General features: G+C 42.2%; 1 protein-coding gene across 3 annotated transcripts; it reads left to right on the forward strand.

Moving 5' to 3' along the window:
- The first annotated feature begins 6,008 nt into the window (after positions 1–6,008).
- LOC308087080 (guanine nucleotide-binding protein subunit beta-4) lies at positions 6,009–26,894 on the forward strand. 3 transcript variants are annotated; one of them, XM_080430742.1, is made up of 12 exons: positions 6,009–6,256; positions 7,534–7,613; positions 15,685–15,883; positions 16,761–16,799; positions 16,951–17,057; positions 17,707–17,721; positions 19,312–19,375; positions 19,868–20,030; positions 21,074–21,140; positions 22,042–22,243; positions 23,303–23,519; positions 24,734–26,894. In XM_080430742.1, the coding sequence occupies exons 3-12, from the start codon at positions 15,827–15,829 to the stop codon at positions 24,838–24,840; spliced, it is 1,038 nt and encodes a 345-aa protein (XP_080286868.1). In that variant the 5' UTR covers positions 6,009–6,256; positions 7,534–7,613; positions 15,685–15,826; the 3' UTR covers positions 24,841–26,894. The 3 variants fall into 3 exon arrangements, with proteins under 3 accessions (XP_080286868.1, XP_080286867.1, XP_080286869.1); XM_080430741.1 differs by lacking the exon at positions 7,534–7,613; XM_080430743.1 differs by lacking the exons at positions 7,534–7,613; positions 17,707–17,721.
- The last annotated feature ends 41 nt before the right edge of the window (positions 26,895–26,935 follow it).

Consider the following 26,935-nt stretch of genomic DNA (forward strand, 5'->3'; position numbering starts at 1 on the left):
GGACACGTTTCAACCAGTCTTCCTCAGCGTTGTCAACCAACCAAATTATAAGCTAATTTAATTTAATGGCTCATCATTTCTATAATGAGCTGGTAAATTTGTCTTGGTGAAATTGTTTTGTTTTTGTTTTTAGAATCACCAGACTCACCTGAATATAGTGATATATATATATGCAGCATACTATAAATTCAACTCTTGCAGTGAGAGCTAATCAGCTGTATCACTATTCATTCACAGTATGAGTGTATAACAACTGTCATTATCAAAAAGACAATACACTTCAGAAATATTCCTGTCTCTTTAATAGAAATACTCCATCTCCCATCCTCCATGAGGATGGGAGATGGACACACACACACACACACACACACACACACACACACACACACACACACACACAGACACACACACACGCACACACACACGCACACACACACACGCACACACTCACACACAAACACACACATACATACACCCTCCCTCCCTCTTCTCTCCTCTTCTCCCCCTCTCCCCATCAGCCCACTCCCTCATACACCAACTCAACTCTCCACTCTGTCGCTTTCTCTCCATATACAGCTCCTGGCGACTACTCTGAGCTGAGAGTAAGAACAGAAACACATCGCTGTCCATACTACTCACAATCCATGCACTTTAGGAGTAGGACGTCTGCGGAATACGCCCACCTCCTCCCTGATCTGTTTTCACTGGAAAAAGGTAAAAAGAATTGTATAAATAATATGCCTTGCGTTTCTGTGAGTTAATTAAAGTGTCCAGTGGTTTTGTTGTATTTCATTCATGGGTAGCAGCACCATTGCTAGATTGAAAACTGAAATCAAAATAAGGGTAGGCCTACCGTAGTTTAATTTCCCTTTATAATACAGACATGTATTTTATTTTTTTTGAAATACATCCAAAGCAATGTTTTTAGCACTGAAAGCAGTATTAGAAGCTTGGCTCAAAACATGGATGGATGTAGAGGCAAAATCTAAAAGAATCATTAAGTGCTCCTGCTATAGAAATTACAACGTAATGTGACATTTTGGCAATGGGTTGGAAACAGACCTCTGTGTATGCTATAAAGTGTGGGTGGTGGGTGCATTTGATTTTGTTTTGTGCTATCAGACAATTAGGAGGTAATGCCATGATCTTATCTAGTGTTTTGAACGTGGGGCGCCCCAATATGTCAACTCATAAATTATAGTCTAATATCACAGTGATTCAGCTGTGAGGTGAACCATTTGAAGAGGGCAGAATTAGCACACCAATCAAACAAGCCACAGGCATAAAGTCTTCGTGATGACATCACATGCACTGACATTTCCAAAGATTGGGAGTTTTCTATATGCTAGACTTGAATGAGTCAGTCACATTTGAGGACATTTACAGCAAGTTAATTCATGTTCCTTGTTGTTTGTCGCACCCCTGATTTAAGGAAGTCACTGGGATTCCCCTGGACCGATATGCTCTCACTTCTTCTCTTTCCATTTCCTCCGCAACCTCTTCTCTCAAACCAAAGCTGAGCATCAGGCATACTCCTACTGCAGTTACTAATTGATTTATATTTTAAGCAATTTTTGTTGACATTCTTATTCAAAGTGATGTACCAAGAGATTGAGAAGGAATTTGAGCACCATGTGTCTTTAATGATGGGACACACGTTGGCTGTTGTGGGGATCGGTGCTATGACATTGCAGTTAGAAGGCCATGCTACAGCACCACTTGCCCACCACATTTTATTCATTACAATAATTTAACATGAAAAAAAAGAATTTCTCAAATATTTCATTAAACCAGACAAATAGTTTAAAAAAATGGAATCTTGTTTTTAAATGGAAATCGTTCAATTCTTCCATAGTATGTGTGCATGTTTCTGTCCATCTGTATTCATTTGGATAGATACAGTACTTGGCCTTTCACATCGGCAAACTGGGATACACAATCGCTGTCACGCTTCTCGAGAGTGTGACTCCAACACTACATGAGAGGCATTATCACAGAAATGATGAGGAGAGCACTTCAGCAAGCTGCCACTGTGACTGTCTCTCATGGGCCAACAATAGCATAGAGATTAGACAACAACCATATACAGGGACAAAGTAAACGGTATGCAGTTATGCTGTAGTTTCTAGCAGACTTTATCGCCATCCACAGATTCCGCACAGAGCCTGACAGAGGTAGTCTATTCTCAACAGAAACAGAGCTTGAGCGTCAATGTGGATCCATTTTACATTTGCTAATTGGGGATTTTATGGTCTGGGTCATAAAAGATGTGTTGTCTTTTCAATCTTTGTTTAGTTATTGAGCCAGTTAGAGTCTGATTATCAAGTACTGTCATTTGAATACAATAGGGAAAAACATTTGGTCTGGAGAAACAAAAGAACATCTTTGCTATATTGCTATTTGGGACGGCTGTAGCTGAAAAAAGAAAGAAAAAGAAAAAGTAGCTGAGTGTGTAGAGAGGACATCTGGCAAACAGAAGGTCACCGGTTCGCCTCCCAGCTTGCCCAGTATACGTGTCAAAGAAAGTGTCCCTGAGCAAGACACTTAACCCCTAACATCTACCCCTGAGTGCTCATCATGACCATCTGAGCAGCCATCAGCTGGGTGAAGCTGAAACTGAATCCCCCCTCCCCCCCCACCCCCACAGCATTAACAAAGGTCTCCCCTTCTCCCTTCCCTTCTGATCCAATCACAGCAGGTCATATTCCATCTCAGAAGAAGTGCACCTATGATTACAATAATGCATGTAAGAGGAAGCTGCTGCAGCTTCTAAATACCATGAATGATCTAGAATCTCGGAGTCGGGGACCATCATCAGAGTTGGTGGACGAGTGGCTGGTAAACTAGTCCTGTCTGAGCCGTGCCACTCCCAGTCAGCAAGCAAAACCCTGAAATTGTCCACATTTATTTTCCTCATTTGAGAGAGAAAGAGAGAGAGACAGATTGAGAGAGACACACAGATGGACAGAAAGAGGAAGAGAGATGTGGTGATGGCGAGCCCAGCAAGGCATGCATATTTTAAGTCACTTCAGTACTCTTCAAGAGGGGCCTTTTTTTCAATGATCCATTATGCATAGCAGCTCTGGTTCTCCCTGGTATTTCTCCTACCTTCTTGACGTCAGTTGCCATTTGTAAGGGTTGCCCTGGCAACGGCCAGCCTCCCCTGGAGATATGTCTGGCGGATAATACGGCCCTGATAAAGCCTTTTAAGGCTTTACTGTTGCTACATCTTTTAATTGCCTTTGATACACTGGAAGTATTACACGGAGGTCGATGAGGTGCATCGCCACACAAAGAAACAGAATGGGAATGTGTGGATAAAAATAGGTGCAGAGAAGCTGCTTTAGATTGACGTCCCATTATCCCCTCTTGATTCCATCACCCATGTATTGGGACTTGTAGCTGTCCTGTGCAACTGATTTAGATATTATTATAGATAATATTGTATTTACTGTATTTCTTTACATTACATGTGCCATATACATGCATGTTGATAATCTGACACTTGGAAATAATGTTGAGCTCAATGTGAGGTTATAACAATAATCAAATATTATGTCAAGATGATATAACATTCAAGTTATTCCATAGACCCTCACACTCCCAGCTGTTCTAGAGTACATTCAAATCTGTTACCACAACACAGGCCGTAGTATGTTTGCATAATGGACAGAGCAACAAATGAGATACTGTGCACACAAAAAGCCTGTACCTGTTGTGTATACAGGAAAATCTCTACAACGGAATGGAACAGCATACATTCAAATCATTCCACAGAGCTGATTTGAGCGTTACTGTACATTTAGGTCTACAGTAATATTAGTTGACCAGCTAGGTTGAGTTTTCATATATGCAAAAAGAAAAGAAAAAACATTTCATGGAAGGACAGGAGACAGATGAGATGTGCTTAATTTATAGTCCAATACATGAAGCGCACCAAAAATATCAGACCTAAAAGCTTACAACATGTTGCATCGATGAAATATAAATTGGGCTAGACTGTACATTGAAGGATACCTGGTCCAAGCTCCCAGGGGCTATTTATAGAACAGGCAGCATGTGTGTTTTTTTCAAACACCAGGCTATTGATGTGCTATTTTTACAGTGTCAATTCGTTCCCTCCCTCTCCTTTTGGTTGCCAAGCAATGGTGTAAGGGACCCGATTGGCTGCGGATGTGCTCTTGGACACCTTGACTCTGATTCTCAGTTGGCTAATGAATTCTCTCTCTCTGCTGCTCTCTAGAGAGTAATGCACAGCAGCAATGAGAGTTTACTGGTTTATAGACATGAAGGATCATTTAAATCACTTTTCTTCACTAAGCCAAAATATGAATATGACATGGGTTAGTAGTATACAGTACAAAATGTGACAAAATCAAGGAATATGTACCGTAGGTACAGGTGTGATTCAGTTGGAAATGACTGATATGTTCATTGAGCAACCATACAGCTGTGGATTTATGGATTGAGCAACTTCAGACATGAACTGAAAGAAAGCTTGTCTTGATCCATTCCAAAGTGATGTCATCCTCGGGTTATTGTCACATCTTGTTTTATTTTACAATACCTCCTTACTATGTCAGTGTATATCCTTTTAAAACGATGTAAATATAATGAATGCATGGCTACATTTATATCAATCAGCAGATTGATTTTGTTGACCCGGAGACTTTTTTTTAAATAGCTTAAATATGTTATTATTGTGTTCTCAGTTCTCAGCCATGAAAACTGCATGGGTCTAAAGTAGGATGAATTAGGAATAGTAGGGAATGTGCCTCATTTACCACACCTTCTAATTCATCCTATACTGTATGAAACAGCAAATTAAGTTTCTAAATGGGCATTGGTCATCTTCAGAAATACGGATCCAGCTCTCCAAAGTGTTTAATACAATCATAATAGTATATTTATAAGCCAACAAAAGACTAAGCACTACTAAATAGGGCTTTCTGCTATCATCTCTAAATCCTAATCCTCATAAAGCATGTCAGTGGAAGTGGGATTGGCGTGCTTAATCTATTGCTGCCTGTGTGCGAATTCAATTAGGCTTCATCTGACCTCATGCTATTCCAAAAGGAAGCCAGGGAACTTTCATCTGTCCCTCATTGATTATGGCTCGTGCAGAGATAAGGAAAAGCCTATCCCACTGCTCTCTTTCATTGGGCACATTAAAAATTCATCTTTTCCTAATGGAGAGATCTTCTTCAATGAGCCTACTTTCCATTACATAGTGGGGGGGGGGGGGGGGGGGTGAGAGTACATAGTGGGGTGAGTGCACAATCCTCTTTGTTACAATGGAAAAGTTGTACAGCTTTATGTTTTGCGACATACTGACTACAGACTTACTGTAACTGTACTGTGGTGTTGTGACTTGTGATGCATACTGGATGGCCCCTTTTGCCATCTTTTTAATCTACATTGTACAGATATTGGTGTTCTTAGATGTGACTCAGTTTTATATAGTCAGGAACATATTATGTTAGTAAATGATGTTGACAGTTTAAATAAATTCAATACTCTCACAGAGAAGGCAAGACTTCTACACACTTTAATTTTCCCTTATACAATCAAGATATTAAAAAACATCAGTTACACCACTCTTAAGTATATATATATATAGTCTTAACTTAAACGTTTTAGACTAAAGGGGTTGGCTTAATTGGCAAACCCAAGTCCATCTGATTGACCACTACTACAATGTTGCAACTGGGTTTACAATTTGTTTCCTGTGTGTCCCATTCTGTGTTTCTTTTTGTTGAGGGGGCTGACGGGCGATACCATTCTTCGCGTAGGGTGACCCACTCTATCTCAGCGCCTCATTCTTGCACACAGCAGGCGCAATTTAAACACAGCTGTCGTGTGGAATAATACTACTAATAGTATAATAACGGTACATGTATTGTGGTGTTTCAAAAGGCACTATCAGCTTCGAAAAGTAAGCGGTTTATGCGAGCGCACCCCTCGGGCGTAAGCTGTTGCTATGTTCCCACTTTCATGGGTGTGGTGATTAGGCTGCTTTGGTGGTGAAAAAAGAATTACTCAAATCTTCTTCTTGCCCCCGTGGTGTCGCGCGTCCTAGAAGCCTCTGTCTCTTTAATTAACCCCCGTTTTTAATCGTCCTAGAACTAATACAGATAATCCTGCCGTTTCTCTCACAGCTGGAGCCATGATTGTCATTTGAAAAACGGATTATTTGGCAGCGACGAGATTCGGAGCGACGGGCAGCCCGGATAATAAAAGAGCCAGATTGTTTCAGGTAAGAAGAGCCTGGTGTTTATTGCCTAATTTACCACGGTGTCGCTTGCCGACAAGAACCCGGAGGCCTTAAGACCCCTGGCTTCTTGTCGGCAAGCGACATCGTGGTGTGATGGATTTATTAATGGAAGCTTATCTCTCTGGTCTGTCTTGACATTTTCTTTTGCCTTTTATTTCCTGCTTGGCTCACGTCGGAATGAATACCAAAAAGCTCGCCCCAAAACACAGTCGCTCCGGGGCAAATCCGGCGACCTCGGAACGGTCGCCACCAGGTATTCCTGAACGTAACGTAACCTTTGTAAAACTATGCCGGCCCGGCTAACCTTATTCCTAAACGTAACCTCAGTAAAACTATGCTTAGACCTAGCCTTATTCCTAACCTTAACCTCAGTAAAACTATGGCTAACAACACCCTAAACTTATTTCTAACCGTATCCTCAGTCAAACTAATACAAGAATACAAGAACCGCTATGGGCGAGCGGTCCGCGAAAAAAAGGGGGTGAGCGTGTTTTGGGGCGAGTGTTCCGATTACCGTCGGGAATTTGTTATGTATATTTGTAAATATCTGCTGCCAAACCTGTAGGAAAGCATAAGTGCCCGTACTTATAAATGACCGTTGGGAGGGTCTATGGATGCTATATTCTCTCTCTCTATGCTATAGTATACTGTATTTATACATGTTTTTTCTTTCATTTGCTGAAATGTCTCTGTTGTCAAAGCGCGGCCTTGTTGCAGCACGGCTGTCAAATGACTCTCAGACAGGCGGAAATGTACTCTAGTCTCTAACGTTACAATAATCATAATAAGATCACTGCGTGCGACCGGTTCCATTGATTGTTGGTAGGTCTGTTCGTTTATGGAGCAAGAAGATGATCTGGGGCGTTTTAAAAATGTCCCATGTTATCAATAATACATGATTTCTGCCTTCATTCGAGCGGCAACTGTCTGGTACCTCGTTCATGTAGTCTCAGATCAGGAGGCGATGTGTTGCTTAATCTATAATACGAGTTATTTATATTTCTCCAGACATCAAAGATGTAGTGGTATTGTAATTAGGCGCAGTTTAAACACTACAATCTAATGACTTATGTTTAAAAACATTTTTTTTAATTACCAATAAGATTCATTAAAGAAGATTAAAGATGTCCATAAGACTTGGGCTACCTGGGTTCTGACTGTGATGGTCTGGTTTCTGAGGTATTATGGCAGACTTTTATCAAAACGTGGTAATCCAGTTCGTTTGACAAATTTAGATGTTAAACATGTTTTACTTGCAGTTCCGGTAGACTGTCTGTCTGGAAGGGATGCCTGTTAGCCTACATCTGCCAGGATCTTCATTCTCCACATGTTTGGAATAGTGAGTGGACAAGTTTACACCTGGTGGTGCTGCCCTGCCAAGCTACTTTCACTTTCATGCACTTTACCCTAGTTGCTGGACCCCCACCCCTATGCCTTCTCATTCTAGGTGGTGACAGTGACACTAACATTCATGATGACTTAAAAATTAGGGTGACATGGGAAAAATGTATAAAGATAACCATAGGGCACTTTTTTTATCAGTATGTGATGGGAAAATATTCTAACCAAAATCTCATTCCCAGGCGATAGGCTAGTCACTAGACTAGATACACTAGCCGCTTGTAGTCCCATATTACAAAATTGATATACATTTTCAAACTATTGGGGAGTATGATACAAAACGGAAGCTGTATTTTTCAACTATTTCAGTGATTGCATTTTTTAAACTTATTTACTGACTATGTAAGCCTAATTTAGACTACTATATAGTTTATGATAGTTTTCTAACAGTGACACATTGCAATCACACAGATAGTTGATATATTCAATATATTGCTCATGCCTAGCTTAGGAGATATACTATAGAAAGAACAGATGGGGTGAATAGTAGTCTCATGTGGTCAGACCTACCAACTCATGTCATGTGTGTGTGTGTGTGTGTGTGTGTGTGTCCACTGTCCAGTTATGGAGGGTCTGAAGTTATGACTGGGTTTTGCCAGAGAACATCTCAGGTAAAGCCTCTGCTTGGCTGAGCTCTAACGGAAGTCCATGGTTTGTCTAAGGAGATCTGTAGTTAGTTAATCCATACAGTATGTCTGACACACTTGTTGTTTTTGTCTTGAGGGTGGTCCTTAATACACTTTTAATAGTTGTGCCCCAAAAGTTATATATCTCATTATTTGGCTGCTGGGAGACTAGAAAACTTGGTACTTAATAGCCAGATTCAAACCAAAGGCAGCATGATTATGTGGGAAACAAGCTAACTGGTTGAACCAAGGCACCCCTGAAGGGGACAATTATTTATCCAAAGAGGGGCTCGCTCTTTCTCTATCTAGCACCATGCCTTAATGTCTTCTGTATTCTGTTTAGGTCATTCATAAATGTTTAACATTTTCATCAATGACATTTTACTGTAACAGAGGTGTAAAGGTGACTGTAGACCTCAAAGTCAACTGTAATACTGCCATACTGAGAGTATGCTGGGTAGGGCTGAATTTTTATAAATAACAGTAATGCCTATATAATAATTATGTGGGTAATGGCAAATCATAAAACGGCTAGAGCAGTTAGATAAGTTCAGAAAATGACATTGCATTACTGTACTGCAGACTTTAACCCATTAATATCGGGAAAGCATCTGTCATTTTAGATTTTAGAGTTGGCTATTCAAAAATGGAAGATCTACAAGCTCACAGTGCGTCACTTCGTACCACGCTGAGAGCTTGTACATCTGCTATTTTTGGAAGTTTAAAAAAAAATCTTAAGTGTTTGAAAAATGTTAAGAATTCTTAAAGATGTTTGACAACTACTGATTTTAGAAGGCATTTGTAGAATTGGCCTCAGGTCTTAATGGGTTAAAACCAGGAAAAGACGACACTTGGGCCTATGTAATATCACAATATTATGATACCCAAAATCCCAGACGATGGCCTCATATCATGATATTGATTTGATATCGATATATTGCGCAGCCCTAATTCTGGGTTGTGAGTAATGCCCCGACACCAAGAACTTGAATATTTTGGATTCAGTTCATTTACATTGAATCCATGTGTGGAGTATACAGATCCTTCTCAAAAACATTGAATATCGTGGAAAACCTATTCCGTAATATCATTCAAAAAGTGAAACCTTCATATATTCTAGATTCATTCATTGCGCATAAAGTGAAATATTTAAGACCTTTTTTGTTTTTAGCCTGTGGCACTGTTACGGAAGCTCAGGTTTGCTTTGATAGCAGCCGTAAGCTCATTTGTATGGTTGAGTCTAGTGTCTCACACCTTCCTCTTGACAAATGACAATACAACATAGATTCTCTGTGGGGTTCAGGTCAGGCCAGTTGGCTGGTCAGTTAAGCACTTAACACAGTAATACATTACCATGGTCTGTACACCAATTGCAATTACTAATAGTTTTGGCACTGTGGGCAGGTGCCAAGTCCTGCTGGAAAAGGAAATCAGCATCTATATAAAGCTTGTCAACATGCAGAAGCACGAGGTGCTCTAAAATATCCTGATGGATAACTTTATGCGCAATTAATCAAGAATATATGAAAGATTCACTTTTTGAATTATATTATGGAGAAAAAAAAATGTACTTATATATTTTCTTTTGGGAAGGATCTGTAAATTAAGCTTCGGACCTTCTGTTGCTGAACTCAGACTAGCACTGTGACAGGGTCATCAGGGGCAGCGTGTCCTGTGACTAATCTGTACTACTCTTCAGTATGACCAAGGTCCATTATAGCAACCTGAGAGTCTGAGACTACAGTAGGATACTTTGTTATTAGGTTGTTGTATTGCACGACACTCTTGACCTTCCTGGGGAGAGGTCAAGGCTCTGTGTGTGTGTGTGTTGCATAAACATTAACCTAAAGTGTGTATCATGCCGTCATTTCATATTTGTTTTATTCTCATAACTGTACAATTTATAGAAACAATTTATTTCCATTATTGCTATGCTAATTTTCAGCAACACACAGCATATTCATAGTTTTACACGCGCACACGCACACTCTGAGGAACACACTGGGGAACTATCTGGTGTAACACCTGTCTTCCACTGTTTACCAGCGAACAGCCCCAGTTCAGGCTTGAAGAAGTTGGTTGGGTAGTAGGTGGTTGGTAGTAGTGGGTCATGGCAATAGAGCTGCGACTGAGCCTCCCATGGCTAGGCTTAGCCCCACAGAGACCTGCCAGTGGTGGTGCCAAGCAGCGCTAGCTACTGTAGCTGGCTGCCACACTCTAAACAATAGGCATCTCCAATACACACAGCCCCTCCTTTGTCATCCCTGTCACTGTGCCATGCTCTGTGGCTGCATGGGCCTGGCTGGCATGACTGGTGGTTGGTTGATAGGCCGACTGACTGACTGCAGCCTGGAGAAATGATACACATGCACACTATCTGCTCTTAGATTAACGTAATTGCCAGCAAGTAAAAAAAAACCACACACACACACACACACACACACACACACACACACACACTTAAAGCATAGAAAGTACATATCTATGTATGCACCACTTTTATGATTCTGTAGATTCTCGTCATTCTGAGGTGATAATCACATTTTTGATGTAACGTTATCCTAAACTTAATTTATACTCCATCACGCAACTGTTGCTTGACAAATAGAACAAATCTACAAGGTGTACAAATCTACCCTATGTTTGTTATAATATGCTGAGATGATCGGGTAAGCAGACTAAGCACAAAGTTAATTGACCTGAATATGAAGCGATATGCATGTACAGTACAAACGGACAGAGCCCCAGAGCTATTGAGAGAGTCCCATAGACGCTTCGCCAATCCGTTAAGCTGGCGGTTTGAGTTGGCCAATCGGGAAAGCCGATGCATACAATCTCCCAAACACTCTGAGAATGTCTGTTCTCCTTAGACTCGCAGGCTGACGGATACATATATTTGTGATTTTTCTGTTTTTTGAAGAATTGCGTTCAGCACTGTACGGCAAGTTTGAGAGTGAGACTCGGACGCTTTCCGAGTCGCACCGGCCACGGAGTCACACACACACACACACACAGAGATTTGGTTTATTACAGTATAGATTATCTATTTTGTAACGATTTAAGACTGCTTCGTCTTATGCCTTCATGAACAAAACTAACATTATTTTGCGCTACCAGTACGGACGCTTCTTACCCAGGCATTTACATACTTAAGAGGAGAGAAGGGGGCTCCGTCCAGACCCATCTATGACCCGACACCATCACAGTACATAATACATTAACCCTTTTGGCCATGTTTTATGTTAATATTCTCCGTTTGCAACAGAAGTCTACCAGAGAGTGTCATACTAACTGTCTCTCTCAATAACTGAGAATTTGCTGTAGAGAATATTCTATAACTTTGCGCTCATCTGATCATCTCAAGTTACAACAAGCACCGTCCGGGTAGATGTCAACATTGAAGCAAACCAATGCTGATCAGGATTATAATTTGCCAAAGACAAAAAAAAGTCCTGCAACTTCATTCTGGGACAGCATCCCAAAAAGAACAGACAAGCCATCATCGCAATGCAACTTGTTACCTTGTAGATTTGCTCCCCTTGTCAAGCAATCAACACTGTTGCACAATGGAGTTAAGCTTAATGTTTCATTCAACGTAATCATTTGATTAGAATGGGAAATGTAACATCTGTCCGATTAATAATAATATACCCTTGACTTCTCAAATCAAAGAATCTCCCTCAACTGAGGGTTCTGTCAGGACAACTCATAAATAGAAAAAGACAAATCATGAAGGATAATATATATTTATTGAATATAAAATTAGCAATATATTTATTATGGTTTGGCGATTAATTGGATCTGCTTTTAGGTACTCTGATAAAGCGCATTTCCCAACCATAGGGACTCCCCAGTCCCCAGTACATAAACAGCAGATCCAAAAACAACAGGTGGTAGCATGGGGTGGTGGAGGGTGAGCAGCAATTTAGCAACAGCAATGAACAGCAGCGCAGCAGCAACAGTGTGTGTGCAGCAAAACAACAGAATGAGAAGTGCAACCTTCCAGCTTAAATAGAGCGGTCTGAGAATGAAATGAGTGAGTGGATGAGTGGATGTGTAGGTGGAGCTGATGCGGTCCAATAGTAGGCCATCCTCACTGCACTGAGTTCCCTGACAGAACTTGCTCTGCGCATGTCTGTGACAGGCGCGACGCTCATTTCTCCGACTGGCTATTCAAATTGTCAATTTTCAGGGGGCAGTCCTAGTCCAAACCCATTCCCATTAATTTAGATTTCCCTGATGTATCAGTAGGCAGAAGTCAGATCAATACATTGCAACAGATAGCAGAGCAGATAGTTAGAAAACTGAGGAGACGGCATTGGGGGAGCCACTTGAGGCAGACATTGAGGGGGTTTGGTCTCTTGCCTGCTGAAGTACATGTAGGACTTGATTGCATTTGCCACAATGTTGTTTGTTTTTTGCATCATATCTCTCATTCAAGCCTTTTCACCCCTCATCTGTATTGTGTTCTCAGCCATGTTTCATGACACTATCCTTGAATTTTATTGATGCATCTGACATGCTGTTGAAGGTCAAATCGGGTTATTTGCTAGCGCACGAGGCACTCCTTGTGTGACGTAGATGAGTTGGATGCACGTAATGGTCCCGCAACAGTCCAGAGCGTTACCACATCACAGGCAAGCCTATGCCCAGGGAGCCTCTCTTCAGGTTTTTTGCGTCAGCTGGTTGTAGGGGGAGTGACGTCACTCCTAGGCAGCTGAAAGAGTTGCAACACTCTGTCCCTGATGCCTTATTACCATCTGGTAATAAGGCATCAGGGACAGGGTCAGCGCATCACATTGACACGTTGTGAGCTTGTAGATCTGCTATTTTCTGTGTTACACTGGCACACAACGACGAATAATTCAGGCTTAAGACATTATCCCTCTCTGTCTCTGAATTCTCTTCCTTGTTCTCTCTCTCATAACATGGGAACATTAGATAAAACAATGCACTAATTGCTCAGAATTAAAGTAGAAGTGCTTGCCACTTGTTTGACAGCTCAAACCTCACATTCACTCCACTGTTGTGCATTGTGTTGGTGTTGGCTATAGCCTACCTACGTAATGTAGCCTAAATATGTTGGCCTGAGCTTCTGTTGGTGTTTACAGTGTTTTGGCATGAGTTGTCTGTCGTATCAGAATTCAGGACCCATCCAAGGAAACTAAAGGTCATGGTAAAATTTCCATAGAGCAGACAATCCTCCATCTCCACATCAGCCTGATGTCCTGTGGAGAAGATGGTCTAATTGTTGAATTATAGAAATTATAAATGGAACTGAAAAAATCATCTTGGAAGGTTAAGACTGTGGACTGCAGAGTGTAAAACTGCAGGGAAAATGAGGGGGGTGACGGTCCAAACATTTCTTAGGAGTGTGTAAGTGCACTGTGACCCATATTTAGGTTCCCAAAGGTGGAAGAAGCAGTCACGCACACTCACACACACATGATGTTCTTCTAACACACTTCATACATGCGCTCACACACAAGCACACGTCTTCTCTCATTCTCTCTGGCTCTCTCACATATTCTCTCCCTTACTCATATACACATACGCCCTGCAATGATGAATGTAGTCTAATATACCACATCATCCAGCAGCGCCTTGTTGTACATGTTCTGTAATCCAGTGGTTGTCAGGGCTGGGCAATATATCAATATTACATTGATATTGTGATATGAGACTAGAATCCTTTCTGAGGTTTTGGAGATTATAATACTGTGGCATAAGTGTTGTCTGTTCCTAGTTTTAAAGGCTGCATTACAATAAAGCGATGTCATATTCTGAACTTAACTGACTGCTCTAGCTGTTCTATTATTACCTCTTACCCATGTAGCAAATGGGTAGTACTGATCATTTATCAAACATCTCATTCATTGTGTAGATATCTTGTGAAAGCAGTCAAAGCACCAATAGTCATCCCCACAATATCAATGTTGAGGTATTTGGTATCAAAATATCATGAAATTTGATTTTGCCCAGCCCTAGTTGGCAATGGCACCCACATTCTGACTCTTGAGTCCCAGCATTACCATTATGAACCCTAGTGTCCTTTTTCTGGGGGCGAACATTTGGCAAAAAAAGAGAAGATATATAAGCTCCCAACCGTCAACCACAAGCGCCGTAATGCGACACCTGAGCTTGTAGATCTACATTTGGCGAAAAGATTTGTGTAGAGGGGAAAAAAGTAGGGGGCCTAGTATAGACCCCTGTGGGACTCGGGTCAATAAAGTATAATATACTGTAGGTATGGTTTAAGGGGTTAAGTAAGTCAGGGCCTAGAATATAAGTTCCATTATTAAGATAATAACTCCCTACCCTCTACTGACTCCCGACCCACAGGTTGAGAAGTTCGGGTAAAGACTAGAAAATGTGCTCCTCGGAGCACAGGTCTCCGCCAGGTCAGGTAGGTTATTGTGGCCTCCTGGTGGCGCTATAATAGGACAATTTGAAAAGGGTGACATTTCTTTTTAGGCCTTTTCAATCGGACACTGCATTCATGATGTGAGGCATTTTGTTCCAAAAATGTGTTTTGCTAAATTAGACCTGCTGGTGGCGCTTTTTTTCTTCCTCGGCCTAGTGGGAATGTACTTGCAAAATTTCACGGAAATTGCACGCTGCGTTCATGATTTCAGGCATTTTGTTCAAAACAAACCAATCCTGCAAACTTTGGAAGTCAATCAATCTAGAGATACTGTGTACCGATTTGCGTAAGGTTTAGACAAAATCCAAAAATGTGTTTTGCACAAATCGGCCTCCTGGTGGCGCTATAACAGGCCAATCTGAAAAATTCGGGGTAGAGGTTCGGCTTTGGCATCCAGGTAGTGTGTGCAAGCCAATGGTGCCGGAGATTAGCTGTTCACGGACGGACGGACGGACGTACAGGGTGCAAAACATACTCTCGCCATGCCTTTCGGCCTGGTGGAGACATAATGTTACTTAGGCTTCAAAGAACCAGGGGCCCAATTACAGTTGAGAGTCCCTGTTTTGGTGAAGTGTACTGTGCTACTTGCAGTACATCTACTCTCTCCTCCCAACATTCTGCTGGACCTTCCAGTGCGGGCTGAGCAAGCAGCAGCACAATGACAATAACACAAAAGGCCGATTGAGTCAGGAAAGGTCAGCATACGGCTCGGATGGCCTTTTGAACCAGTCTGGGGGTGTTTGAAGAGCCAGGCCACCCTCTGCGGTGCCTTGGCTCAGGGCAGATGAACCCTTGCTTTCTACAGGCCTGAATCATTGTCCCCACCCCCCTTTGGTTCTAGCCAAAACAGCCCACAGGATGCCTCTGTTTGTTTGATGGAAGCCTTCCCTCATGAAGAGCCTCATCCCTCTGTCTAAAAGTATTTTTCTCTCTGTGTTTCTGTGTGTGTTCATGTGCAGGTGTGTCCTGCAGGTGTCAGCTGGTACGAGTGTGTGCGTGTGTGAGTGAGTGAGTGTGTGTGTGTGTGTGTGCGCGTGTGCGTGTGCTTTGCCCAGCCCAGCAGCAGTGTTTGAAGCAACCCAAACGCATCACAGAGGGACAATGAGCGAGCTGGAACAGTTACGACAGGAAGCTGAGCAACTACGCAATCAAATCCGGGTACGGGAGCCTTGTGTTTGTGCATGCATGCGTTTGTTTGCATGTGTCTCTGTTTTTATCTTTGTGTCAGTGACATTCCACAGTACCCTGTGATTCCCATTGTGTTTGACCAAACCGTAACACCATAACCCACTTCATTTAGTGCGCTGAATAAGTACAGCTGAATTCTGAGTTAATTTAAATGACAGAGTACTGAAGTCCTGACGTCACTCCCACTAACCCTGGGTGACGGCGTTAGTTTTTTTATATTGGAAATCCCATAGGCAAATCTTAACAGACCAACCAAAATAACAGCAACATCTCTTTCTGTAATTAGTGAGGTGTCTCACTAAGGAACACAGTTCTTATATGATTCCCTATACAAATTCCAATACAAAGAAATTACGCTGTGACCCAGGGGGATAGCGCCCTCTAGTGCCAGTGATGTCAGACTTTGGTGCTCCATTGGTCAGTGGTAGCAAGTCTTCCATTTTTAATGTCATGGAAAACTAGGACCCAGTCTTATGAAAATTGGCATGTCTTTAATGCTTGAAGTTTCATCAGTAGTTTCATCAGTCTTGGCATGCATAATGTAGTTTCATTTTGACTGGGATTTCCTACTTTTATCCACTATTAAGATTAACAAAGATTCAAAGGTTTTATTTGTCACTCAGTAGTGGTTGATGTAACGTGCTCCACGGACTGTGCCAACAATATATAATATTAATAACACAGGAATGGCCATTGCTGCTCAATGTTGAGATTTAAAAATGTCCTAGCATTTGTGAGACATTCTGCATTGATGGCACTGAAACACTATCAAAAATATTTCCACAAAACCCGTAAAATAACATGAGACAGTGATGCATGTTGTTAACTGGTAATTATTGTGTTGCAGGATGCTAGGAAAGCATGTAGTGACTCCACCCTGTCACAGGTAAGAGAAAACTCAGATGGGAGTTGTGTTAAATTCATTGAAGAACGTGACAAATCATATTAGTCAGCGTGTGTGTGTGTGTGTGTGTGAGAAAATGATGGTGTGTTGGCTGTGAGTGTTCCTGCTGACGTTGCTTCCTGTGTTTTGGCAGATCACAGCTGGTCTGGACTCGGTGGGCCGGATACAGATGAGGACGCGCCGCACTCTCAGGGGCCACCTGGCCAAGATCTATGCAATGCACTGGGGCAGCGACTCGAGGTACAATAGATTGGTCGTACTGTGACTGAAAACTGTCACAGCCGTTTCTATCTGTTACGCAGTAACTCCAGCTACTGTATGATGATGGATTACATTATGAGTGTTAACAAATGACCAATTAATGAATTCACAAACTAACGAACGACTACTTTCACTAACGTCTCTGCAGTGACGGTATGATGGGCCGCAAAAGGTTACCTCAACATTTAGTATTGCAGTATGAATTGTATATTGTATTGGGGGGGTGGGGTGGGGGTATTGCCTTCCAGATCTATGCAATGTCCTAGGGCTGTCTCCGAAGTATGACAGTAGGCTGCTAATTGTGACTGGTATTTTTAACAAGCAGCCACAACATTGCTATCAAGATGAATGCAGTGCACTGGGCCGTGGTGGTACTACTACTACTTATATATGTTACTCCATTAATGTCTATTCAGTACGTTGTGGATAGCCACTACAAAGCAGTGTACCCTCACAGCTCTATTGGCACAGTGTGTCAAGGTCTGTGAGCTAGTCAACTAGTCATAATAATGTGAGTGTTTTGAATCAATTCCGTCTTTGTGTGTAATTATGTGTGTGTACCACTGTTTTTCTCTCCCACCATCTGTCTTCTTATCTGTCTGTCTCCCCACGCAATGCACTGGGGCAGTGACGGCAGTCCCAGGTGTGGGGCTACGTACTATTACTATGCTAGTACTACTTGTTATTGCATTTCTACTAATATGACTAATACCACAATGACAGCTATCACTAGTACTACTGATCAAGGATCAGTAGGCAGCCAGCAAAACACAAAAAGCCAGAGACAACATGCCCAAACAAATGCCTGCGGGAGGCTGCAGTTTTCCATAGCCAACTTACACACTGCTTCTTTAACTGTAGATTTGACTGCCACTTTTGAGTCATTATGAGCACTGATGATCGTCAGTCAAGATCTTGTGTATTTCCCCCCCATGGGAAAATACTATGATAGTATGCATGCAGTATAAACCGCTAGTGGATGGGAAGATCCTTGATTAATATGTGGCCGTTCACCTGTCTGATAAAATGTCATAGGCTCTTAGAAACTGTAAACTAGTACTATGTACATCACAAGTTTAAGCTAATAGAGGAACTGTTGGACTGTGATGAGCTCCATGATTCATTTTAGGATTATTACCTCAATTTAATTAGCTATAAACCATGCATTCCTGAATATTCTCAGCTGTTCCCATAAGTGTGCGTGTGCACACTCTAACTCCCTGATTGTTTGTGTATTCTTCATGCATGAGTATGTTGGTGTGTTGGTGTGTGTGTACGAGGTTGCCCAGTGCCCTCTGTGTGACCCAGTAGGAGGCCAAACACACCCTGTGTTGATTTTGTACACAGCCGTTGACATTTGAGCGTGGCAGCGCTCCCCTTGATTGTAGCCCTGCAGATGGGTACCACATCGCCAAACCACTTCCTGTTCCTGTAGAGATTAGATGCACCCAGCAGAGAGAGGGAGAGAGATAAAGTGGGAGAAAATATAGATTATTTTCTCCCCCCCCAATGACCTTTTCACTCTTCTCTACTTACCCCCTCCATTCCTCACTTTCTCTCCCTTCCCATTTATTTGCGATGCATTTATTTGCATTTATTTGTCTTGCTAACTATCTTCCTCCCAGTACGAGTCATTCAGATCATATCCCTGCATGTCATCTCTCTCTCTCCGTCTTCTCCCCCCTTTGCTGGTTTGTCTCACTTATTTTTCTCCTGCCCGCCTTGGTCTCACCCCGTCTTCCATGTTGATCCCTCCTCCACATAGCCGGGGTGATGAATATTACATGGAATGGCATATTCAAAGTGGTAGCTTCCCTGGATGCTTGTGGCTACATGGCACAAGGACGGCCCCACCAAGAGAAGGGAGATGGAAAGAGAGAGAAGAGAGTTGAAAATGAACGAGTGGTTAGAGGGATCATGCTAAACATGAAATGCCGGGCTGCCAGGTGTAGCTTGTAATTGCAGCGTTCGCATAACTTTAACGTTCCTTGTTCGATTCCTGGCTTTAGACATGTTCTTTACTTTCCTGTCTAAATAAAAGAATGAAGTAATAAAATAAAAAATATATGATTATGCTTTGTGATGGAGTTTCTTGTAATTAATCCCTTAGAAATCTGTCCACTAGCTGGTTGCCATTGCTTTGAATGAGCTTGGTGCATGTTGCTAGACTAGGCCAAATGAAGAAACACGTAAGACAGTTTTATTTTTTAAAGTTCCTTCTCCTTGTCTCCAGGTTACTTGTCAGTGCCTCCCAAGATGGCAAACTGATCATTTGGGACAGCTACACAACGAATAAGGTGAGAGTCCATGATAATCAACCGAATATTTTTTACATTTTCATAAGCACAGTTAAAAATAGGATCTAAGACCGGTGCACACATGCAGCAGTTAAGGGATCACATACGTATACTATATTGATCCCTGTGGGGAAATTGAACCTCTGCATTTGACCCGTCTAAACTTGGGAACAGTGGGAAGCCACTGATCAGGGACCAGCCCCAGCTCTAAGGCCAGTGCCAGTTGGTCAGAGGCACTGGCAGGAGTATGTCCCTAAACATTTTGGTGTAAGAGGATCCCACGTGAACACAGGGAGCTCATAAAAACACAAAGTCAGATTTGAACCCAGGGACCCTCTTGCTGTGAGATCGCAATGATACATCACTCAGGGCTGGAGACCTGTGTTGTTGCATGCCCTTCTCCCTCTTTGCCCTCAATTTCCTGTCTCACTGCTGTTCTGTCTAAATAAAGTAAGAACACACTGATAATTTGACTTGGTTTCCCCTCCCCAGATGCACGCCATCCCCCTGCGTTCCTCTTGGGTGATGACGTGTGCTTACGCCCCCTCTGGGAACTATGTGGCCTGCGGAGGCTTGGACAACATCTGCTCCATCTACAGCCTCAAGACACGCGAGGGCAACGTGCGTGTTACCCGAGAGCTGCCCGGGCACACAGGTATAGACATCTACAATTTAGGCATTTAGCAGACATTCTTATCCAGAGTGACTTACAATGGAAAAATCAGTGTAAATGGCATCAACTCTCGTCAACATACGATAGGGTTAATAGTGGTATAAGTAGACTTAGTGCTTCAAATAAACTAGGATAAAAGGTAAGTTCTTTACGTACAGCCTCATGAGCTATAGATATGAACACACAGCTAGGCAGAAGACCTGTCTATAAGTACAGCCTTGTGAGCTATAGTCAACACACAAGTGGGTAGGACACCTACCTAGAATAAGTGTCCAAAGTGAGCTCCATTCATGCCTTTTACACATCACTTTGTCAGTGTATGAAATGTGCTTTACAGAAACAGCATGCATACATTAAAAAAAGAAATACTACACGTTTGCTCACTTGAAATAATCCAAAAATGTATCTATTCAGAGTATAATAAAATGTAAGCAATTGCACCATCTAGGAGCAACCATCTTGTATTTACCTCAGTCCAGCCAATGTAAGTCACAGCTTTCAAACACGTTATCAGTGGTGTACACATTATTAGCGGTGTATGCATATGTCCGGGTGTTAGCCGACAAGGATCCAAGCTGTTAATTCTTAATTTATCCAGTGGTTGCTGAGCATGCATGCTATTTTTTGCTTCACAAACATTCACACCTGGGACCGGCTCTGTGTGACCTCGATCCTCCAGTGGAAGTGCCACTGAGCAGCTCCGCTGGAGGCTTCAGACGAAGCGTTAATTGGTTTGCACAAGGGCACCTTGCCTGTAGCTCACGAGGGATGGGAATGTATCATGCTTATGCTCCCTCGTGTAACTGTCACACAGCCAAAATAGCCGATCTGCAAGCTTGTCGTGATGCGGCGCGCTGAGAGCATGTCGATCGACTATTTTCGCTGCTTGACACCATGTGCAACTAAGTATAAATCAGGCTTTACTCTTTTTTTCCCCCTCCTTTTTTTTTCTTCTCTAATTTAGAGTTGCCAATTATTTGTACATCCTTTACTCTGTTAATGCAGAACCTTGGTTTTATTTTCAGGTTATTTGTCCTGCTGTCGTTTCTTGGATGACAACCAGATTGTGACTAGCTCTGGAGACACCACCTGGTGAGTATAGTACCAGTCCTGCTCACACCACCACAGAATTAAGAGAAAATTCACAAATACAAATTTAGATTAGTAAACTGAAATTTGTATAGGCTTTACACACACACACCTCCCGCCTCTCTTTCTCACTCTCACATACAGTACATAGAAATGCTTTAAGGACGAGAATGCACACGTGTGCATTTTATTTCACTGCACTCGTCTTTACAGCCTTTCAGCCGTCCTACGATGGGTAATAGCTTAAAGCTGCAATCCATACATTTCTTTGAATAAAACATTATTTTGACCAATCTGTATGGTATGATAGAATGTGTGAATGGAATTTAATTAACACAATTGCAGTGGTTGTTGTTGGCCTCCTTGCTCTGCTATTGAGAAATGTATATCCTTTGACATGGTAGGACCACTTCTGGTTGACAAGATTGGATGAAGATCAAAACGCATTTTATCCTCTGCCCAAACAAGCTTCCTGTCTTAGCTCGGCAGTATACATTTGGGCACTTGTGAGCGGGACCCGGGTTCGAGTCCCAGGCAGGGCATGAAAGTTGACGATTGCAGCTTTAACATGCAGTGTGGAAGAATCTTTGATCCTGAGTGATAAACCCGGAAAGCATCTGTGTCATTTTAGATCTAGCAGATCTATTGTGAGCTTGTACATCTGCTAGTTTTGAATTTTTTTCAAAAATTTAGAAAGTCTTCTCTTCTGGGGGGTCCCTGGCACAAAACATTTTCACATTGGGGAGGGGTTCCATGGCCAAATATCATTTTGGGGGTCTTTGGCACGAAAAAGTTAGAGAACTACAGATTTTTAGAAGACATTTGTAGAGTCGGCCTCAGGTCTTTAATGAGTTAAAGTACCGCGAGAGTGATCCTCACCTCACCTCATCCTCCTCTCTCTAAGTGCGCTGTGGGACATCGAGACAGGCCAGATGGCCACCACCTTCACGGGCCACACAGGCGACGTCATGAGCCTGTCCCTCAGTCCCGACTTTAAGACCTTCGTGTCGGGGGCCTGCGACGCCTCCTCCAAGCTATGGGACGTGCGCGACGGAATGTGCAGGCAGTCTTTCACCGGCCATGTATCTGACATCAACGCCGTCGCTGTGAGTACCACTAACCCTGCGATTGGGAGATGGATGAATGAATGAATTACCTGAACTGGATGATAATGGTTCCTTTGGCTTTATCATAGTGTGCAGCCAAATGTACAGACATGAGTGGAAATGTTATTCCTTTGTCGTCTTCCACCAAAATATGGCATGTTACATTAGTGCCCAGTTTGGGATCATACATTACTGTATGTGTGCCAGATAGACCGTTCGCTAAGCCCCACCCCACAATAGCGATTGCCCAATGCTAGCTTAGCAACCGTTGCTAACCGCCATTGACTAGGTCTAGGAAATGTTCCCATTCATACCATAAGTCAATGTCAATAATCGACATGATAATCAGCAACATTATATAAAAAGAATAAGAATATCATAACACTATGGTGAAACGCTGCTGCTGTGCGATCTGTAACAGTGATTTCAGGTGCCCAGTGCGATTGGAGGGTGCCTTTTGTTTTTACCCCTTTCCCCAAGCTCAAAGTGCACTGACAAATATACAGAACATTGCAACTGTAACTAGTATAACTAAGTGTTTGTTTATTTGTTCGTCCATTTGTTTATTTGTTTGTCTATTTATTAATTGTTACTATTTGTAGTCTTACTTGCCCTGCACTACACAAACACTCCTTGTGATAATGTAGTCAATGTAGTTGATTGATATTCTAGATGAGGTAGATCCATGTTTCCTCCTAGTGATACACATTTGTCTGTATCTGGAGCTTAGCGAACGGTCTATTGTCTTAACTGGTCTTAAGTCATAGTTTACAAAGGAAAGGGCACATAAACTGACAAATTCTGACATGCAGTTTGACCTGACCCTCCCATTCCACTTTAAAGATGCAACAGCTGCTTTCTTTATACATGCTTTTCTCTGTGGGGGACCTGGAGGTCCTAGTGGTTCTAATTAGTGTGCATACCGCATGATCCTAGCGTCCTGGCAGTGAGTGCAGTGTGAAACATGTCCCCTCTCGTTGACCTCTTTGTACTGTCTAATTAAAAAAATAAAAATAATAATTAACCTTATATCCTCCTGGCCCCACCACCACCGTGAAGTTCTTCCCCAATGGGAACGCCTTCTGCACCGGCTCCGACGACGCCACCTGCCGGCTCTTCGATTTGCGTGCGGACCAGGAGCTGATGATGTACAGCCATGACAACATCATCTGCGGCATCACCTCAGTGGCCTTCTCCAAGAGCGGACGCCTGCTGTTGGCCGGCTATGATGACTTCAACTGCAACGTGTGGGACACCCTCAAGGCTGAGAGAGCAGGTAAGCCCAGAAACATATCTAGATACAGTAGCTATTAAGGCTGTACATGTAATATTGCATTTTCAAACCTATATTTGAATATTGAAAATAAACAAACGTTCAAATGTGAAAATGTATCAATTATTGCTGAAAAAGAGCATTCATGCTCAGCAACCTCCCCTGGGTAAATAAAAAGGTTTTATACATTATATTACCTAACCTTACCTTAAAGGGATTCTAGGCAAGTTCAGATATCAAAAAAAGAAAAAAACTGTTGTCAAACAGTTGACTGACAACCCCTTCAGCCAATCAGCAGTTCAATCCCTTTCAGCCAATGAGCAGCTCCTTTTCCCCATCTCCAGCCAATATGACGCAGGGGAACTTTACAAGGGGTCATGCCGAAAATAGGTTGCTTTATTCGGATACATACGTTTCACTGCCCGCCCCTGCCGGTTCTCTGAATTTTTATTTTTAATAGGCTCTGTCATGATAAATTGACCACATGAAGTTAAACAACTAAATTCTATCCAAACGATATCTTAAAAGTAAATTCCGTGCCTCAAAAAAGAAGTTTGAGAGCGTTTTAAAACCGAAAGTAAAAAGTAAAAACTGCCCACAGAAAACAATGGCGGCTCGTTCCATTTTTTTCCCGGCTGCACTCGGTTCCATTCGGTTTTACTCGGAACAGTTCACACGGACGCGCACAGACGCGCACATGCGTGCGTTTCATTTACGTCCCGGACACCCAGATGTCAAAACATACTGTTTCAATGCAGGAAAAAACCCCAGCATCATTATATAGTGGCTGATAGAGGGGGAAAAATGAAAAATAAAAAATAGGCTTAATGTTGCCTAGAATCCCTTTAAATGGGGCTATAATAAAGTATGAATCATTAATTTGATCTTGCTAGAGAGCCCGTTTCTCAGCAGCAACCATGGCATGGAGAAAGAGGTCTGCCGTCTATACAGCATATAATATTTCATATTAAAAATAAATAGGCTAGGTTCTAGCCTGTGTTTTTTAATAATGGATATTTGATGTAATTTTTGCCCTAAGCTATAGTTATCATACTCTTGATGTTAATATTATCGGCAGTATCATGTTACCTGAATGTTATAAAGTTATGTTACAAACAATGACATTTTTCAGTGTCTGGGATCAAAATTGTCCTGTGATTTTTAAGTGACTTCTCAACCTCTCTCTGGCGTTTATCCATCTGTGTTTGTGTGTTCAGGTGTGCTGGCAGGCCATGACAACAGGGTGAGCTGCTTAGGGGTGACAGATGACGGCATGGCTGTAGCCACCGGATCCTGGGACAGTTTCCTTCGCATCTGGAATTAACCATACACCCTGCGCCCCCCCCCCCCCCTGTTTCATTTGATCTCAACACCCCACCCCGTCGTTTCCTCTCCCACCTTCCCAATGATCCTGCCAACCGACCGACCTGCTCCCGACACCCAATACACCCCAACGCAACCCAGCGCCACCTCCCAGCTACTTTACTCCATCTTATCCACCTGCTGGCATGGACTAGAGGGGTTGAACACTGTGTCTACTGAAATCCAACTCTGCCCTCCCCCTCCTGTCCACCCCAAGAACCTTCCAGCCCACCTGTGAGAAAGTACCAACTCTTTCTACCTTTCCAAGTGACGTTTTTTTACCCGCCTATTACACAGCAACAATAACAACAACAACAGAGGAGCTTTTGAGAAGAGTTATCCACTCAGAAGGTAAAAGGGGAGTTCTAGAAATAAGGGGGGTGGGGGAAAGCTAAAAAAAAAAAGCTAAGCGTTTCTGTGTGTCCTCCTGCTGTTTCTCCGCCAGGGCGGTGATAACGAGCGCATGTTACCGAGGTTACCGCTAAAACTAGAGGACAGTCTGTGTAATATGTAATTGTATATAAATACAGTATATATGTATAGCATTATGTGTGTATATATGCATCATATATGCATATATAATGTGTATGTATATATTTTTGTAGTTTTATTTCTCACCCTTGAGGTTTTTCTTTTTTTTGGGGGGGGGTTGTGTATCTCGGTTTAAATGTACATACTATTCACATTGCTACACACGATAACACCAAACCTTGGCGAAATAGCCATTATAGATTAAAACAATCTTTAGTGTTTGTTTTTATCTGCTTCGTGTACCAGATGGGCAGGGTTTGCTGCATCTGGACAATTTTAACAAGTGTAAATGTCAGTCACGTGTAAGTGCAGTATATATGAAACTGACGTAAAAAAAATAAAGAAAAAAAAGAAGAATTTCCCATGGTTGTCTACTAAACTAAATGGCACTCCCTGTATTGTCCTAATCGGTAAATTCCATCTGGTCGCCAAGTATACTAAAACAAAAGTATTGTGGGAAGGCTATTGGACCCAGGTTTGGATAACACATTTGCTGAATTTTAAACTCACTTTTCTCATACGTCAGTGTGTTGATATGCGTGTGTGTGTGACAGTTACAGCACATGCACATACTGTAACCAAATCTATTGTGTACATGTGGACCATAGCTGTGATTGGTGACTTACTTTTATTTTTACATAACCTGTTGGCATTCCTCACCACAATATGGGGTTTTAATTTTCAGAGGACTCTGTCACTCACTATGTTGTTTTGAGTAGAGAAAACGTCTTTTAGCCTGAATGCAGTTTTAGCTCTAAAGGAGAAGCTGGTGACTTCTAGTCTAAGACTGAAAACATCTATTGCATATTTTAATTGGAGGCCCGGTATTTTTCTTTGGCGCAGACTCGTTGGTTTGTGGTTTCAAATCATTGGATGCTGTATATGCCGAGACCACATCCGCTCCTTGCAAATCAACAACTGTGCGATACAGAATACATTACTCAATATCACTCAAAAAAACGAAGAGTCTTGCTTCTTCATAATGTCCCCATGTCAGTATGTCTGGGCTGTCCAAACTACATATTTGTAGTTTCATTTCCTTACAGCTGAGATAAGCATCTCAAAAGTTGCCCTTAAAAAGTGACTGATGGAATAGGGCTCAGCAAGAAAGCAACATAATCTCCTCAGCAGGAGCTGTTATGTAATGTTTTAAGCCTGTAACAATAATGAGGCCTGTATGGACCTTCGGGGAGTGGTCCAATCCGTAAGGACCTACGGGGTCTGTTGTATTAAAGAAGTGAAGGCTTCATGTCAGGCTGATTGATTAAAACAAGAGTTCCTTCTAATGATGACTGAGACGTGGGAGGAGAGCGATGGCTGTCACTGCTGCTCAACATGTTATTATTTTGTTTTTTACATGACATGACAACATTCTTTTCTTGCCAACAAGGGTTTTAACAGAGTGACCACATGGAACTGAAGTCATGTTAGCCACTCAAATCGCCCCCTTGCCGCCAGCTACAAGCCTGTAAAAATCTAGCTTTTTTTTTTAAAGCGTTTAACACTTTCAATGATTTTCTTTTCCC

Source organism: Gymnoscopelus braueri (assembly GCF_963280865.1).
Source record: "Gymnoscopelus braueri genome assembly, chromosome: 6".
Lineage (NCBI taxonomy): Eukaryota > Metazoa > Chordata > Actinopteri > Myctophiformes > Myctophidae > Gymnoscopelus > Gymnoscopelus braueri.